Source organism: Macaca thibetana, chromosome 2 (genome assembly GCF_024542745.1).
Source record: "Macaca thibetana thibetana isolate TM-01 chromosome 2, ASM2454274v1, whole genome shotgun sequence".
Classification (NCBI taxonomy): domain Eukaryota; kingdom Metazoa; phylum Chordata; class Mammalia; order Primates; family Cercopithecidae; genus Macaca; species Macaca thibetana.
This window is the reverse complement of record NC_065579.1, coordinates 36248076-36265482: the sequence shown is the minus strand read 5'-3', so window position 1 is coordinate 36265482 and position 17407 is coordinate 36248076. Positions and strand designations below refer to the sequence as shown.

General features: G+C 38.2%; 1 protein-coding gene across 3 annotated transcripts in view; it reads left to right on the top strand.

Moving 5' to 3' along the window:
• Positions 1-17407, top strand: part of TOPBP1 (DNA topoisomerase II binding protein 1) — a 64914-nt gene that overhangs the window by 37925 nt on the left and 9582 nt on the right. For all 3 annotated transcript variants that reach the window (XM_050779578.1, XM_050779577.1, XM_050779579.1), the window contains 11 exons: positions 767-890; positions 1479-1625; positions 1743-1845; positions 4680-4872; positions 6878-7098; positions 7980-8146; positions 8381-8492; positions 13099-13262; positions 14621-14758; positions 16840-16929; positions 17105-17266. In XM_050779578.1, the coding sequence (XP_050635535.1) occupies positions 767-890; positions 1479-1625; positions 1743-1845; positions 4680-4872; positions 6878-7098; positions 7980-8146; positions 8381-8492; positions 13099-13262; positions 14621-14758; positions 16840-16929; positions 17105-17266 (1621 nt within the window). The remainder of the gene's footprint in view (positions 1-766; positions 891-1478; positions 1626-1742; positions 1846-4679; positions 4873-6877; positions 7099-7979; positions 8147-8380; positions 8493-13098; positions 13263-14620; positions 14759-16839; positions 16930-17104; positions 17267-17407) is intronic.

The following is a 17407-nucleotide window of genomic DNA, read 5'->3' as shown; positions in this document are numbered from 1 at the left end:
CCATAATATAATAGTTAAGAGCATGACTTCTGAAGTCAAACTTATCTCTGTCATTTACTTATTGAATATCCTTCAACAGGGGACTGAACCATGTCCCTTAATTATTTTATCTGTAAGATAAATGTAATAATACCAGTGTTAGGATTGTTGTGAGGAGTGGATGAGATAATGATGTATAAAATATATATAGTCTGTTTTGGGGCATACAATGAATAGTGACTGCCAACAACTGGAGGGCAAGTTGGATGCTTTGCAGTTTATCAATTTGAAATACCTTTATGGTTACTGTAAAAGTGATACTCTTTATAAAAGAAAATTGAAACAATTCAGAAAAGCATAAAGAAGAAAGTAATATTTTAAAGAATATTCTTCTAAACCTCTGTCTGCGTTTATGTACCACAGATATATTCATAAAATTTGTCCAAAACGATAACGCCTATCTTCATTTTTTTAACTGTTTTTTTCTTGAGGTGGGGTCTTGCTGTGTTGCCCGGGCTGAAGTGTAGTGTCTGTTCACAGGTGTGATCATAGCGCACTACAGCCTCAAACTCCTGGCCTCAAGTGATCCTCCTGCCTCAGCCTCCTGAGTAGCTGGGACTATAGGCATGTATCACTTGGCTTGAGCCTGTCATTTTAATGGTCTTGTTCACTCTAGTCTGAAAGTTTTGGGAAGGTCAGAATATTCTGTTCATAGTAAATAAGGATCATCTTCAACTAATGTGGATGTTTCTCTTGGTTATTTGTTTTTTTGTATTGGTTATTTCAGGTGGAGTTTTGATGAAACAGTGACTCATTTCATCTATCAAGGGCGGCCAAATGACACTAATCGGGAGTATAAATCTGTAAAAGAAAGAGGAGTACACATTGTTTCAGAGCACTGGCTTTTAGATGTAAGCAGTGCTTTTTTCCCCTCTTTGTTAATTGAAAATATATACAAACATTATTTCAGAGCACTAACTCAGAGATTTCACTCTCAATGGAACTAGAAGCCAGTTTAATAATCTTGGTAAACTACACATTTCAGTTCTTTGGCATCAAAAACTTAAGATCTTTAGTCCTTAAATACTCAACAAATCTTTAATGGATACTCTTTCTAATTCTCCAATTCCTTTTACTAATTAAAAATGTGATATGAATGGAAAGTTTATAATTATTTGGGGAAAATTTAACGTATCAATAGAGTTTAGATCTGTTTCGTTTTTTTTCTGGGTATTCTCTGGAGGGTAATTGATACCTTTGCAAAAGCACAGGAATGGTTTCAGATTTTATACTTCAATGGATATGACATTTAAAAAGTGAGGACAATTTTTCATTTGTATGATGCACATTTTTCAGTGTAAACTACTTTTCAAACTAATTTTGTGAACTTTTTGCCATCTGACAGTATAATGTATTATTGCTTGTTCTTATCCTACTTAACATCATCTATTCATTAAGATTTTGTCAGTCCTGTCTTAAAGCACACCATTGTATTGCAGTGTGCCCAAGAGTATAAACATCTTCCTGAATCTCTTTATCCACATACTTACAATCCCAAAATGAGCTTGGATATCAGTGCAGTGCAAGACGGCCGACTCTGTAATAGTCGACTACTCTCAGCTGTGTCTGCAACAAAGGATGACGAGGTAGGAGATATGGATGATACATTTACCCCCTTTTAAGCTAAAGGTATAATCATATATTGCTATGAAACCTTATACAGTGGCTTGGTTTGAGAATTTATAATTTTTCTTTTTCAATAGCCAGATCCTTTAATTTTAGAAGAAAATGATGTAGACAATATGGCCACCAATAATAAAGAATCAGCACCATCAAATGGAAATGGAAAGAATGACTCTAAAGGAGGTAAAATTTTATGTTTTAATTAAAAATTTTTTTTTGAGACAGGGTCTCAATTTTTTGTGGAGATGGGTTCTTGTCGTCTTGCCCACACTGGTCTGAAACTCCTGGGCTCAAAGGATCCTCCTGCCTTGTGAGCCACTGTAACCAGCTGTAAAATATGTTTAAATTACTAAATTTCTTTTACAAATGTATGTCTTCCTTTCATACAGAATGCTTCCTTTATATCAGATAGAAAAATAAAATTATTTTCTATGTTGCTAAATACAAGCAAAGCATATATTAGAGGATTGATTTGCAGTCCCATGCTGATCATTAAGTGATAATTTGCAAAGTTTTATGTAGTTTAAGTGTAAAGCTTAGGAAACTTATGAAACTAGAGTTTTATGGAGTTAGTGTGATACAGCCCTAGTCCATTAAAGGTAGGTGAAGTTGGTGATTTTTTAAAAATCTGGTCTTTGGTCCAGTTATTTTGAGTGATTTTCAAAACGTTTTCTTATATGTACAATATATTTTAACATATCCACATGGTTTTAAAGATATAAAAAGACATATGGAGAGTTTCTTCCACCCTTATTCTCCAGCCCCCCAGTGTTATTAGTTCCTTATGTATCCTTCTAAGCTATTTTATGCATATATAGCGATAAATATGTTTTTCCCCCATTTAAAAAAAAAAAAAAAAAACCGCCACGCATAAATGGTGGACTACTATACGTGCTATTTCATACCCTGATCTTTTTGTTACCTTGGGTAGTGTTTTTTATCAGTAGATAACTAGGAGCTTCTTTAGTCTTTTTCTTTCTTTCTTTTCTTCCTTCCTTCCCTCGCTTTCCTTCTTGTCCCCCTTCCTCTCCTTTCCCTCTTCCCTTCCTTTCCCTTTCCTTCTTTCTTCCCTTTTCTTTCTTTTTGGGCAACTGTATTGTATTATATTCATCATGAATGGTCCCACTTTGTTTAGGCGTCCGTTCTTAATAGGTATTTGGGTTATTTCTACTTTCTTGCTTTTATAAATAGTACTGCACTGAATAACCTTATATATGGATGTCTTTTTAATAGATTAATATGTTCTATTTTCCTTACTCATTCTAACCTACCAAAGCTTTCCCTATGACTTACCTATTTGGTTAGTCTCACTCTGTTCATTCCAAAAGTATTTAATACTTCAGAGTTTAGGCTTTAAAGAAACCAAAGGTAAATACAGTTGTCTTGTCCCTTGGTATCCGTGTGGTATTGGTTCCGAGGACTTACCTCAGGTACCAAAATCCACAGATGTTTAAGTCCCTTATGTATAAAATGACAGGATTTGAATTTAACCAATACACACCCTCCTGTATACTTTAAATCATCTCTAGATTACTTATAATACCTAATACACTGTAAACGTTTTATAAATAGTTGTTATATTTTATTTTTTTACTGGTACTTTTAATTGTGATATTTTTCATTTTTATGTCTTTAAAGTATTTCTGATCCATACTTGGTTGAATCCATGCATGCAGAACTGGCGGATGTGGAGGGGTGGCTATATTTTGTGGTCTGTGTTTTCAAGAGCCTTTAGGGAGTCTAGGCACAGTGGCTCACACCTGTAATCTCAGATCTTTGGGAGGCCAAGGCAAGAGGATTGCTTGATGCTAGGAATTCCAGACAAGCCTGGGCAACATAGTGAGACCTTGTCTCTACAAAAAATTTAAAAATTAGCCAGGCTTGGTGGTGTACAACTGTAGTGCCAGCTACTCAGGAGGCTGAGGCTGGAGGATCACTTGAGCCCAGGAGTTAGAGGTTATAATGAAGGCCGGGCGCGGTGGCTCAAGCCTGTAATCCCAGCACTTTGGGAGGCCGAGACGGGCGGATCACTAGGTCAGGAGATTGAGACCATCCTGGCTAACACGGTGAAACCCCGTCTCTACTAAAAAATACAAAAAACTAGCCGGGCGAGGTGGCGGGCGCCTGTAGTCCCAGCTACTCAGGAGGCTGAGACAGGAGAATGGCCCGAACCCGGGAGGCGGAGCTTGCAGTGAGCTGAGATCCGGCCACTGCACTCCAGCCTGGGCGACAGAGCGAGACTCCGTCTCAAAAAAAAAAAAAAAAAAGAGGTTATAATGAGCTATAACCATACCACTGCAGTCCAGCCTGGGCCACAGAGCAAGACCCTGTCTCTAGAAAATTAAAAGAATCTTTGGGAAAAATCAGACACATGCACAAATGACTGTAATGCATCTCAGAGTGTAGTATATACCATAAGAGTTAGAAGCAGGCAGGGAGCTTTACAGAGGGATAATCACTACAGGTCTTGATGAAATGTCTTTGAAGGGGGACAGGCACAGTGGCTTACGATGTAATCCTGCACTTTGGGAGGCTGAGGTGGGCAGATCACCTGAGTTCTGGAGTTCAAGACCAGCCTAGCCCATGTGGTGAAACCCCGTCTCTACTAAAAAATAGAAAAATTAGCCAGGCATGGTGGCAGGCACCTGTAATCCCAGCTATTTAAGAGGCTGAGGCAGGGAGAATTGCATGAACCTGGGTGGTGGAGGTTGCAGCGAGCCGAGATCGCGCCACTGTCCAGCCTGGGTGACAGTGCAAGACTGTCACCAAAAAAAAAAAAAAAAAAAAAGTCTTTGAAGGGCTTCCTAGTTACTTCATATACAGTGCTTGTGGTAAGGGCTGCTTTTTATGTTCTACAGTATTCATAGTCTTAGTACATTACTATAGCCTGTAGTTAGTATTCAGTAAATGTTAAGTCAATAAGTTTGTGTTCAACCAGGTCTAAACAAAATAGTTAATGTAAGATATGGTCAGAAAGAGAAACTTACCTTGAATGGTGTATTTGTGTTTGTTTCAAGTTCTGACACAGACCTTAGAGATGAGAGAGAACTTTCAGAAGCAGTTACAGGAGATAATGTCTGCAACATCAATAGTGAAACCCCAAGGGCAGAGGACTTCCCTTTCAAGAAGTGGTTGTAACAGTGCATCTTCAACACCTGACAGCACTCGCTCTGCTCGCAGTGGACGAAGTAGAGTCCTAGAGGCACTGAGGTGTGTACCTGTCACTGATGGCAGAAAAACTAGATGACTTGAGAGAAAGGATTTATGCACCTGCTGCTGACTCAATTCCATGAGCTTGGCCTAATTTAGTTTAGTTTTGTTTTTTTCCCCACTATGCAGTAAAAGCAGAAATGTAAAATATCAAGACTAGTGAAGGGGTTATACGCCTAGGCCTTATTTAGCCCAAACAATAAATATTATATTCCAGTATTATCTATTGCTTTTGGCTCTCTGCTGACTAGATTTTTCGTTCTAGCTTGTCCTTCCGTCCCTTGCTCCCAGCAGTTCTAGACTTCTTACTCGGAGGTGGCAGCAGACATGGAGGTTTGTCTTACAGCAGCACCTGCTTCACAGTGAGGCATGATTGATACTTTTTATTATCTCTGTTGAGAAAGAAATGATTTTCAGATCTAATTTGCCTCAATGGATTCAGTAGGCAGTTCTCTCTGTCTACTAATACACTAATATTGAATAGTATTTGTATTAAACAATAAGTACATATATTTTTTTTCAGTCTTTTTCTAATGCAATATATAAAATTTTAAAGTTATTTTTGTTGGAATTTTGCATGCATTTTGTATTTTGCTTGTAAAATTTATCTTCTAGAAAAGGTGATTACAGTTTTTAGTGTGATGTGACTTAAGCTCAGTTACATAACTTCATCTTTTTCGTGATAGAAGAAAAAATCTATAATTGTGTGATAAGAATTATGGAACTTGTATTTTCAATTGACTAATTGAATTAAGTATAAGATAAACTAGCATTTATCTTATGCTAACTGTGTATTACATGAGGCAGTTCATTATCTCAGTACTGAGTAAAGTAGCTTTTTAATATGCTTCAGATCAAGTTTTATCATTATAGAGAACCTAAATCATGTACCAAATCAGAGTAAATAAATATACTCTGAGAACAAAAGACTATATTCTTTATTTTTGAAGCAAAGGAAGTCTTTTTTTTTGGCAGGGGGCGGGGGGTTCCTTTGGTAAACTGTTTTATGGGTTTTGGTGGTTTTTTTTTTTTTTGAGACAGAGTTTCACTCTTGTTGCCCAGGCTGGAGTGCAGTGGGGTGATTTCGGCTCGTAGCAACCTCTGCCTCCCGGGTCCTGGTTCAAGCAGTTCTCCTGCCTCAGCCTCCTGAGTAGCTGGGATTACAGGCATGTGCCACCACGCCCAGCTAATTTTTGTAGTTTTAGTAGAGACGGGGTTTCACCATGTTGGCCAGGCTGGTCTCGAACTCCTGACCTCGTGATCCGCCCGCCTCAGCCTCCCAAAGTGCTGGGATTACAGGCGTGAGCCACAGCACCCGGCCTGTTTTGTTTTGTTTTGTTTTGTTTTGTTTGCTTCTCCACAGTATAAGTTTTATGGTAAATTATTTTTACTAAGAATGATTGAGTGAATATAAAGAAAATTACAGGACTTCTATTTACTGTCATGTAGAATCATTACGATTGCACCATAAAATGCACTTCCCTGTAATTCAGCATATTGCTTTTCTACCATAGGCTCTGGAAAGTGGTTACCAATAGCCAAAAGGCTCTTCTGATAAGGCAGCCTTTATTGCCAGCCTCCCTCGTAATCATAGTGCTTATAATTTCAAGTAATTAAAAAATACAACTACTGTTAAGTAAAGTAACCATAGTGTTTGAAACATTGTATAATTAAGGAAAATCACATTTTTAAATGTACCAATTACTTTTGTATTTTTAAAAAATTTCTTGACAGTATTGAATTTCTCCTTCAAAGTTTTAGTTCTGTAGACATTGAGTCAAAATATGTGTTCCTAGCGTTTTATACTTTTCTGGAAGAAACCTTAAACCTTTTTTTTAAAAAAAAAAATGTCCCTAGGGTCATTTATTTAATATTTTTAATGCTTACTGTGTGCTAGATGATGGCATATAAAGGTAAGCCACAACTTTTATGGGCTAACTTATGGATTTAATGAGTTTGGATTTGTTATTGCTGTTTATTTAAAACTGTCACTTTTATTCCTTAGGCAGTCTCGTCAAACAGTACCTGATGTCAACACAGAGCCTTCCCAAAATGAACAGATCATTTGGGATGACCCTACAGCAAGGGAGGAGAGAGCAAGACTTGCCAGCAATTTGCAGTGGCCTAGTTGTCCCACACAATACTCTGAGCTTCAGGTTGACATTCAAAACTTGGAGGATTCTCCTTTTCAAAAGCCTTTGCGTGATTCAGAAATTGCTAAACAGGGTAACAAGAAAGAAATCTTTGCATTTGTTTGTATTAAGTACATGTTGACCTCTTAAAAATAAACATATGAGCATGTTGTTGTTCTCTGAACTGAATGTGCAAACAAAATAACTTAGTAGATATTTCTAGTTTTGGTTTAAACTTGAGTCAGAAAAATAATTTGTAAATTGAGGTACTTCATCAGTAAATTGAAAAACATTTTCATAAATTTGGAAATTTAGAATTGGGCATTTTTTTGTAGACATAAAGTTTACCATTGTTCTTTCATCCTAGGCCTTTTTGAATTTGTGGAGTTAATGCTTGGTTTTTCTCTCTGTCATCTTATTTTCATTTAAGTCTTCTGAATTCTGCCTAGCACATACCTACATTTGTTCTTTGGATTGTATGAGTTTCTTTCTGAATTCTTCTATTTTTTTCTTGAGCTTTACCTTGAAAACAAAATTTTCTTATCTCTCATCTTTTTTCTTCCTTTTCTTCTTTTTCACATCGCATGATTACCTCCCTACATTAGATATATAGATTTATCTCTGCTTCTGCTTTTCTCCAAGTGTAGAATTGCTCTCATTTTACAAATTTGGGTTACACTTAACCATGAAAACTTGGTATTTAAGGAAAATGTTGGGAGAAGCCCACAGATAACACACTTGCTCCCTTTAATGCTAATTAATCGCATTTTTTTCTTTATTATTATTATGTTGCCACATGCAGATGGGATGCATTATTTATAAGTTCTGGAGATAGAGTGCTTTTTTGCATGTACTTTTTACATTCCAGAGTTTGTGCTTAACTTCATCTTGGCTAAGACAGATGAGAATATTTCCTAGAATTTGTTTTTAGTCTTATTTGGATCGTGTCACACTGCAGCATTTTATTGTCCTCAGCTGTCTGTGATCCTGGAGACATACGTGTGACTGAAGCTCCCAAACACCCAATCTCTGAAGAACTGGAAACTCCCATAAAAGACAGCCACCTGATCCCTACGCCTCAAGCCCCCAGTATTGCCTTTCCGCTTGCCAACCCCCCTGTGGCTCCACACCCTAGAGAAAAGGTTTGTTGATCCTTGATATGGTGATACAGCTTTTGCATATTGCTGTTAGGCTGTATTAGAAATTTGTTGATATCAATATCAAGGCTTCATCAAATGTTGAAAACTATTTTTTGCATTGTATTATTATTTGTATATTTCATAACTTAGAAGACTGAGTAAAATACCACTGTAAAAGAACTGTATATCAGATCATTTTTAATGTTAATTTTTTCTAAAATAAAACTTTCATTCCAGATTATAACGATAGAGGAGACTCATGAAGAATTAAAAAAACAGTACATATTTCAGTTATCATCTCTGAATCCTCAAGAACGTATTGACTATTGTCATCTGATTGAGAAACTAGGTACCAGTATTTTACTTAAATCAAAAATGTCCCGTATAATAACCATATTTGGAAGTCAAATGTAGTCAATATTAATATCATTTGTAAAGTCTAGAAGTAGAGGAAAAGAACATGGGTGACTTGTCTAAGGCTATACATTGAGTCAGCATTAGAACTTTGATTTTAAAAAGCGCTAAAGTCAGTAGGTCATGGGATTTAAAATTAAAATGGAATCTAGCAGTTGAGGTTTAAGAATCTTCTGTGCTGTTTGACTATTTGTTCACTAATGAAGCTTCAGAGACTTACTATATAAATAAAACCACATTTTAATGAACTTGAAAGGTTAATGATATCTAGAGAGGAGCTCCCTCTTGTTTTTTTTTTTTTTTTTTTTTTCCAGTTAGAAACAGTGTGGGCCGGGCGCGGTGGCTCAAGCCTGTAATCCCAGCACTTTGGGAGGCCGAGACGGGCGGATCACGAGGTCGGGAGATCGAGACCATCCTGGCTAACATGGTGAAACCCCGTCTCTACTAAAAAATACAAAAAACTAGCCGGGCGAGGTGGCGGGCACCTGTAGTCCCAGCTACTGGGGAGGCTGAGGCAGGAGAATGGCGTAAACCCGGGAGGCGGAGCTTGCAGTGAGCTGAGATCCGGCCACTGCACTCCAGCCTGGGCGGCAGAGCGAGACTCCGTCTCCAAAAAAAAAGAAACAGTGTGGAGGCCGGGTACGGTGGCTCATGCCTGTAATCTCAGCACTTTGGGAGGCTGAGGTGGGCGGATCACCTGGGGTCAGGAGTTCAAGACTAGGCTGGCCAACATGGTGAAACCCCATCTCTACTAAAAATACAAAAAATTAGCCAGACGTAGTGGCACGTGCCTGTGATCCTAGCTACCCAGGAGGTTGAGGCAAGAGAATCGCTTGAACCTGGGAGGCGGAGGTTGCAGTGAGCCGAGATCACACCACTGTACTCAAGGCTGGGTGATAAAGCAAGACTCTGTCTCAAAAAAAAAAAAAAAAGAGAAAAGAAAGAAATTCAGTGTGGAAAAGAGCTCCTTCTTATGTAATATTACTCTTATTCCACTGGTTGTCAGGCTGTCCACCTGACATCATTCTAGAAGCAGCATAGTAAAAGAGCAATCTCGTATGCTAGAGCAGCACTGTCCAGTAGAAACAGAATGTGAGCCACATGTGTCATTTAAAATTGTCTAGTAGCTGCGTTTTAAAAACTGAAAAGAGGCTGGGTGCATTGACTCACACCTGTAATCCCAGACTTTGGGAGGCTGAGGTAGGAGGATTCCTTGAGCCTAGCAGTTCAAGACCAGCCTGGGCAACATAGACCCCATCTCAAAAATAAAAGTAAAAAGAAACAAGTGAAATGAACTTTAAACATATATTTATCATTCAATATGTCATCAGATGAAATATCAGTGAATTTTTTTATATAAAGTAAAAATCTAGTATGTATTTTACTTACAGCACATCTCAATTTGGACTAACTTTGCTTCAGGTGTTTGATAACCATGTCTAATGGCTACTCTGTTGAACAAAGCAGCTCTATAGAGTTAAGAAAAGTATAGTAAGAGAAGTTAACCTGGCAGCTCAGCATGGAAAGAGAAGACATTAAGAAATATTGGTGGGTTTTTTTGTTTTTGTTTTTGAGACAGAGTCTTGCTCCGTCTCCCAGGCTGGAGTGCCATGGTGCAATCTCAGCTCACTGCAACCTCCTCCTCCCGGGCTCAAGTGATTCTCCTGCCTCAGCCTCCCAAGTAACTGGGATTACAGGTGTGCGCGCCCCCACACCTGACTAATTTTTTGTATTTTTAGTAGAGACAGGGTTTCACAATGTTGGCCAGGCTGGTCTCGAACTCTTGACCTCAGGTGATCCACCTACCTTGGCCTCCCAAGGTGCTGGGGTTACAGGCATGAGCCACTGCACCTGGCCAAAGTAATGGTTCTTAATAGTGGCCCTTCATCATTGGGAAAAGATTAAATGTTATTTAATGCTGTCTTTTTAAGAATGTGGAGAACTATGATATGCTTTTTTTTTTTTTAAACATTTATGTCAAATACAGTTGTATACTTGGAAAAACTTTCTTCTTAGAAACTTTACTCACATAAAACACTTTGTTTCCCAGTTCCCTGATAGCTTAGATGAGGTTATAAGTCAGAATTGCTAAGCTTTACCCAGAACTCATGAAAACGAAAGGCTTCAAGTGTCTGTCTCCTATAGATTTTTCCATCTCTGCAAACTTTGGGCAAGAGTGATAGCAATTAGCAGAGAATTGATGTAGAAGAGAACAGGGAACAGAGGCGGATGAGTACAGATTATGGTGGAATTTGGAGTCTTGTAACTCTAGAGGTTTTCTGATATTAGAATGCAAACAGACATTATAATGGATATCATGCCCAATCCTTCATTTTATAAATGAAGCAACTGTGGCCAACTAATATATATATAAATCGGTCTATTATGTTGCCTGGGTCACAGAATAAGTTTGTTATATAGAATTGGAAATTGATGTTTATTATATTAATATGGAATTTTACCTTCTTTTTGTCACTCTGTGATTCTGGGTAAGTTACTCTGTACTGGTTTTCATGTGCATAAATGCAGATAATAGTAACCTTCCTTCATATGGTTGTGAGAATTAAATGAGTTAGTAGTGCGGAGCACTTTTAATAGTTCCTGGCATAAAGTAAATGCTCAAAAAGTGTTGCTGCTATTATTATTAGAGTCATCTTAAATCATGAGTTTGAATGTTTTGTTAAAATCTTAGAAGGTCCTTGATATGGCCAGGTGTGGTGGCTCACACCTGTATTCCCAGCACTTTGGGAGGCTAAGGTGGGCGGATCACGAGGTCAGGAGTTCAAGACCAGCCTGGCCAACATTGTGAAACCCGTCTCTACTAAAAATACAAAAATTAGCTGGGTGTGGTGGTAGGCGCCTATAATTCTAGCTACTTGGGAGGCTGAGGCAGAGAATTGCTTGAACCTGGGAGGCGGAGGTTGCAGTGAACAGAGATCGTGCCACTGCACTCCAGCCTGGGTGACAGAGCGAGACTCCGTCTCAAAAAAAAAAAAAAAGGAAAAAAAAGTCCTTTTTTTTTTTTTGAGACGGAGTCTCGCTCTGTCACGTAGGCTGGAGTACAGTGGCCGGATCTCAGCTCACTGCAAGCTCCGCCTCCCGGGTTCACACCATTCTCCTGCCTCAGCCTCCCAAGTAGCTGGGACTACAGGCACCCGTCACCTCGCCCGGCTAGTTTTTTGTATTTTTTAGTAGAGAAGGGGTTTCACCGTGTTAGCCAGGATGGTCTCGATCTCCTGACCTCGTGATCCGCCCGTCTCGGCCTCCCAAAGTGCTGGGATTACAGGCTTGAGCCACCGCGCCCGGCCAAAAGTCCTTGATATAACTAACTGCCCAACCAGTAGTCAAGTTAACCTCTAAGCTATAAATCAGCAGCCATGCTTTACATAAGCTTATGTTTACTTATGCCGCCTTCTTTCCTCAAAGTCAGGCTTCATACATTTATATCTGAGAAGAAGTTCAGTTATTGCTTTTTCCCACCTGCTGCTTCATCTCTTATTTATCTGTGTGTGTTTTCTTCCCAAGCTTCTCTGTTGGTCAGCCTACCTTATTTCCACTCACAAAAAATTTCCTCCTGTTTTGAAGTCTGCAGATGCCCCTATTTTACTTCCATCTCTCTGGTTACCCATATTCAGTGCTTGAGAACTGCTTTGGTAATTGAGACTTAAGAGACATAACCAACTACAGTGTGTGGTTCATGTTTATGTTCTGTTTCTTTTTGTATCCTAATTACAACAATCCAAGTGAAGACAAACAGGAAAAATTGAACAAGGATTTACTCCTGAGACAGCAAAGAATCTTTGTTAATCCTGTTAGATCTGATAATGGCATTATGGCTGTTTAAGAAAATTTCCATATATTCTAGGGATGCATATTGAAATATTTAGGGGTCAGTAACATGGTATTTAGAATTCGTGTTAAAATAGTTAAGCAGGGCCGGGCATGGTCGCTCATGCCTGTAATCCCAGCACTTTGGGAATCTGAGGCAGGTGGATCATTTGAGGTCAGGAGTTCGAGACCAGCCTGGCCAACATGGTGAAACCCTGTCTTTACTAAAAATACAAAAATTAGCCAGGCCGTGGTGGTGTGTGCCTGTAATCCCAGTTACTCGTGAGGCTGAGGCAGGAGAATCGCTTGAGCTGGAGGTTGTGGTAAGCCAGGATCATGCCACCGCACGCCAGTCTGGGTGACAGAGTGAGACCCTGTCTTAAAAAAATAAAAATTAAAACAGAATAAAATAAAGTAGTTAAGCAAAAAAAGGTGGCAAAATTTTGATAATTTTAGAATATAGGTAGCTAGTGTATGTGTGGGGGGTTTATTTACTTTCTATTTTATTTACTTTTGTATTTAAAATGTTCATAATAAATATTTTAATACATATATGTATATAAAGTAAAGTAATTCTAAGTAAGTCAAGTTTTTTTGGTTTAAATGGTTTGGGGCACTTTATTTATAAATAATTTCTATGCATAGTTGAGATTACATTTTTCCTAGAAAGAAGTTGGGAATCGATGAAGTACAATCTTTTTTTTCTGCTTAAGGTGGATTGGTGATAGAAAAGCAGTGCTTTGATCCCAGCTGTACACACATTGTTGTGGGACATCCCCTTCGAAATGAGAAGTATTTAGCCTCAGTGGCGGCTGGGAAGTGGGTGCTTCATCGCTCCTACCTTGAAGCATGCAGGACTGCTGGACACTTCGTGCAGGTGTGTATTCAGATTTGTGGAAGTTTATTTTTCTTTAAAAGCAGGTGTCCGTTGGGTGCGGTGGCTCACGCCTGTAATCCTAGCACTTTGCGAGGCCAAGGCGGGTGGATCACCTGAGGTTAGGAGTTCCAGACCTGCCTGGCCAACATGGTGAAACCCTCTCTACTAAAAATACAAAATTTAGCTCGGCATGGTGATGAGCACCTGTAATCCCAGCTACTCGGGAGGCTGAGGCAGGAGAATCACTTGAACCCAGGAGGCAGAGGTTGTAGTGAGCTGAGATCATGCCATTGCACTCCAGCCTGGGGGACAGAGTGAGACTCCATCTCAAAAAAAGTAAGTGTTGGCTGGCAGTGACTCATGCCACTTTTAGCACTTTGGGAGGCCAAGGCAGGAGGATGGCTTGAACCTAGGAGTTCAAGACCAGCCTCGGCAACATAGCAAGACTCCATCTCTACAAAAACTAAAAACAATTAGCTAGGCGTGGTGGTTCCCACTGAGTCCCAGGCTACCTAGGAGGCTGAATTGGGAGGATTGCTTGAGCCCAGGAGGTCAAATCAAGACCGTGTCTCTAAATAAAGAGCAGACAAATAAATTAATTTTATTTATTTAAGAAAGTAAATCTCAGATTTCATCACATTTGCTGACTGCTTATATAATTGAAATAACCAAATATGGCCAGTTAGAATATACCAGCTTTTTCAATAACAAAGCCAAACAATGAAACTTCACAGAGCCGGATTCACCTTTAATCACTTTTTAAGTGATTTAATTTGAATGTCAGTGTTGTTTTTAATTGAAATAACATTTTCTTACTCAGAAAGTTTCAAGATTATCTCATTGTAAGCTTTCATCTTTACTACTAGCCTGTTAAACAAATTACTTGAAATATTTTGCTTCCTAACTGGTCATCACATGTAGGTTCAAAAATCATGTAGTTTTTGAAGCTTCTTATCAGGGTCCATTAGGGATCTCTTCTATAGACAGATAATCAAGTTGTCAGTACATACCTCCTCTGAGACTGTGTCCTTTTATGAAATTTGTCTTACAGCAGGTGAAGTTTGTCCATGTGAATATTACCAGTTGCCAAGATACAGCTATCCTTTTGTTTCTTAAAAATATATGTGATATTTTTCTGATTTCTAATTAAAAGCCAAATATACTTGACTGTTGTATGAAACTAATCTACATTTCCTCCATGCAAATAAGACAATATTTACTTAGTACTCTCTGTATTAATAACAATTAAATGGATAGCTTTAACAGTCATTAGACTTTGGGCTCCTTGAGGAGCCCTGTGTGTTGCACAGTGGCTCCCCAGATTGTAGCAACTCAGGTTTGTTGGACAAATTCTCTAGGAAGAAGACTATGAATGGGGGAGTAGTTCCATACTTGATGTTTTGACTGGAATCAATGTACAGCAACGAAGACTAGCACTTGCAGCTATGAGATGGAGAAAAAAAATCCAGCAAAGACAAGAATCTGGCATTGTTGAGGTATTAAAATACATAATTATATAGGTAATACGAATAGCATTCAGTATTGTGACTTTTTTTTTTAAAGAGGACATACTTGAGGAAATAATAATTCTACTTATCTTTTTCCCTTGATGTAAGATATATATATATATTTTTTTGATGGCTCTTTTAAAAATATTTATATATGTAAAATGTGGCCCATATTGCATTTCTTCCAAAGAATCTTTTCAGCATCTAATGTTAGGGGTTCTTGACCTGAGTCCACAGACCTTCTCAAAGGAATTTGTAGATCAAATCTGGGAAGGCCATGTACTTTGCATGGAGAGAAAAATACATCCTTATTTTTACTAACCTCTAATAGAAAATTAGCACTTCCTGTCTTTTTTTTTTTTTTAATTAGCCTACATCATGCTTTGAGAAAACTAGCACTTCCTTTAATTAAAGGTCTAGGCAATAAATCACAACACTATCAACTGTACCTGTAATTTTGAACTAACAGAAATCATGTTTCTGTTTTGCATTATAATTGCAAGCATCTTGAAATACCGTTTGTGTTCACCAATACTTTATATTATTTCTTAGCTGTTGGTTTATCAAGAGAAACTATTACTTAGGCCACATGTTCATGTTTCATAGTTCAGGAACACAAGTCAAAGACAAAATTCTGTGTATTAATGATTCAGTCCAAAGACATTCTTTATATTCCAAAATCACTTTGCATTCTGAAACATAATAGGACTCTTCATCTCAAAATCTTTCATGGAATCATAACTTCTGCAGAAATCTTCATATCCTTTCTGTTTTGGTTCAGCCACAGCAAAAAGAGCTGCAACCCTAGGGATGCAACGAATGCTCCCACAATATGAAATCACAGACACTTGACCGGAAGGCCACATATCTGAGGTTTCATCAAAGCACTGGAAGCCATATTAGTTACTGTCTGCTACTTTAAAACTATAGAGTTATTAGACCCACCACTAGGTCATATGATTTAATGCATTAATATAAAGCACACCTATAATTATATCACAAATTTGCTTTTAGTATTCTGATAACTGTCAATAAAATCTCTTCCTTTTGTAATCCTTTATATTTTAACATTTTCTAAAAATCACCCATAAGGTTTGGGAATTATATCTCAATACAGCTATTATTTAGAGGAGTCTAATGACCAGACTGCCAAAGGGATCCATGGCTCACAAAAAGGTTAATTGTATTAGTTCGTTCTCACGCTGCTATGAAGAAACACCCAAGACTGGGTCATTTATAAAGGAGAGAGTTTAATTGACTCACAGTTCCACATGGCTACAGAGGCCTCAGGAAACTTACAGTCATGTAAGAAGCAAACACGTCCTTCTTCACATGGTGGCAGGAGAGAGAAGTGCAGAGCAAAGTGGGGAAAAACCCCTTATAAAACCATCAGATCTCCTGAGAACTCACTATCACGAGAACAGCATAGGGGAACCACGCCCACCATCTGATTACCTCCCACGAGGTCCCTCCCCCAACACTTGGAGATTATAATTTGGATTACAATTCAAGATGAGATTTTGGGTGGGGATACAGCCAAACCATTACCAGAACCCGAGTTAAGTAGCCTTTTATGTTGTGTTCTAAGTTCTCTGATATTTCCAAATCCTTATTAGCCATGATTCCCTCTCTTTTAGAGTAATTCTACTGGCTTTTGTTAGTTGTTATTCCCTACCTAAATATTTTGTGTTTCTAATTTGCAAACATTTTTAAGAGAAGTAAAATGCAGGCTTCATCTAACCTAAGAAGCTGTGCTTTAAGCTCTTCCCTTGATTAATCATAAGAAAAAAAATACCAGAAAAGACTAAACATAAATCACACTGCTTTGTTTTAATGTTACCTAATCATTAAATGGTTTTTCATTCCTCAAGTATTTCTTGATGGCCTACTATGTGCCAGATGCCATGGATTCACGTTTCAGTGTTCTGACCAGAGATAATTATACTGTGGCAAAAGTAAAGTTTATAAGATTTAATGACAAAACTGAGTCTACAGGCAAAATCATGTCTTACCTGTATTATTTTGTTATTTTCCAAATGATTTCACCACTGATTATTTTTTATTTGTAGGGAGCATTTAGTGGGTGGAAGGTTATTTTACATGTGGATCAGTCTCGAGAAGCAGGCTTCAAACGCCTTCTTCAGTCAGGAGGAGCAAAGGTTTGTGTCATATTAATTTACTGACCTTTTTACATAAATAATTATCTAACCAAGATTGCTATAATCAGTTCTGCATTTTCTCTCCTTTTTGAAATGGTAATCCTTAAGTACATATTACACAGCTGAACTACTTTGGAATACTGGTAGATTGTGATACTACTTGTTTTTTCATTAGGTGCTACCTGGTCATTCTGTACCTTTATTTAAAGAGGCCACACATCTTTTTTCTGACTTGAATAAACTGAAACCAGATGACTCAGGAGTTAATATAACAGAAGCTGCTGCCCAGAACGTGTACTGCTTGAGAACAGAATACATTGCTGATTATCTCATGCAGGTTTGTGAGAGTCTATCCTTGACCTCATTACTAAAGATATGTTTATATGCATAGATAAGTAACTGCACAACAAAACCTTCAGCTCGTGATTAGTAGAACATTAGTCTCCTGTTATTCTCCTCTATTCAAGCCCTTTCAGTT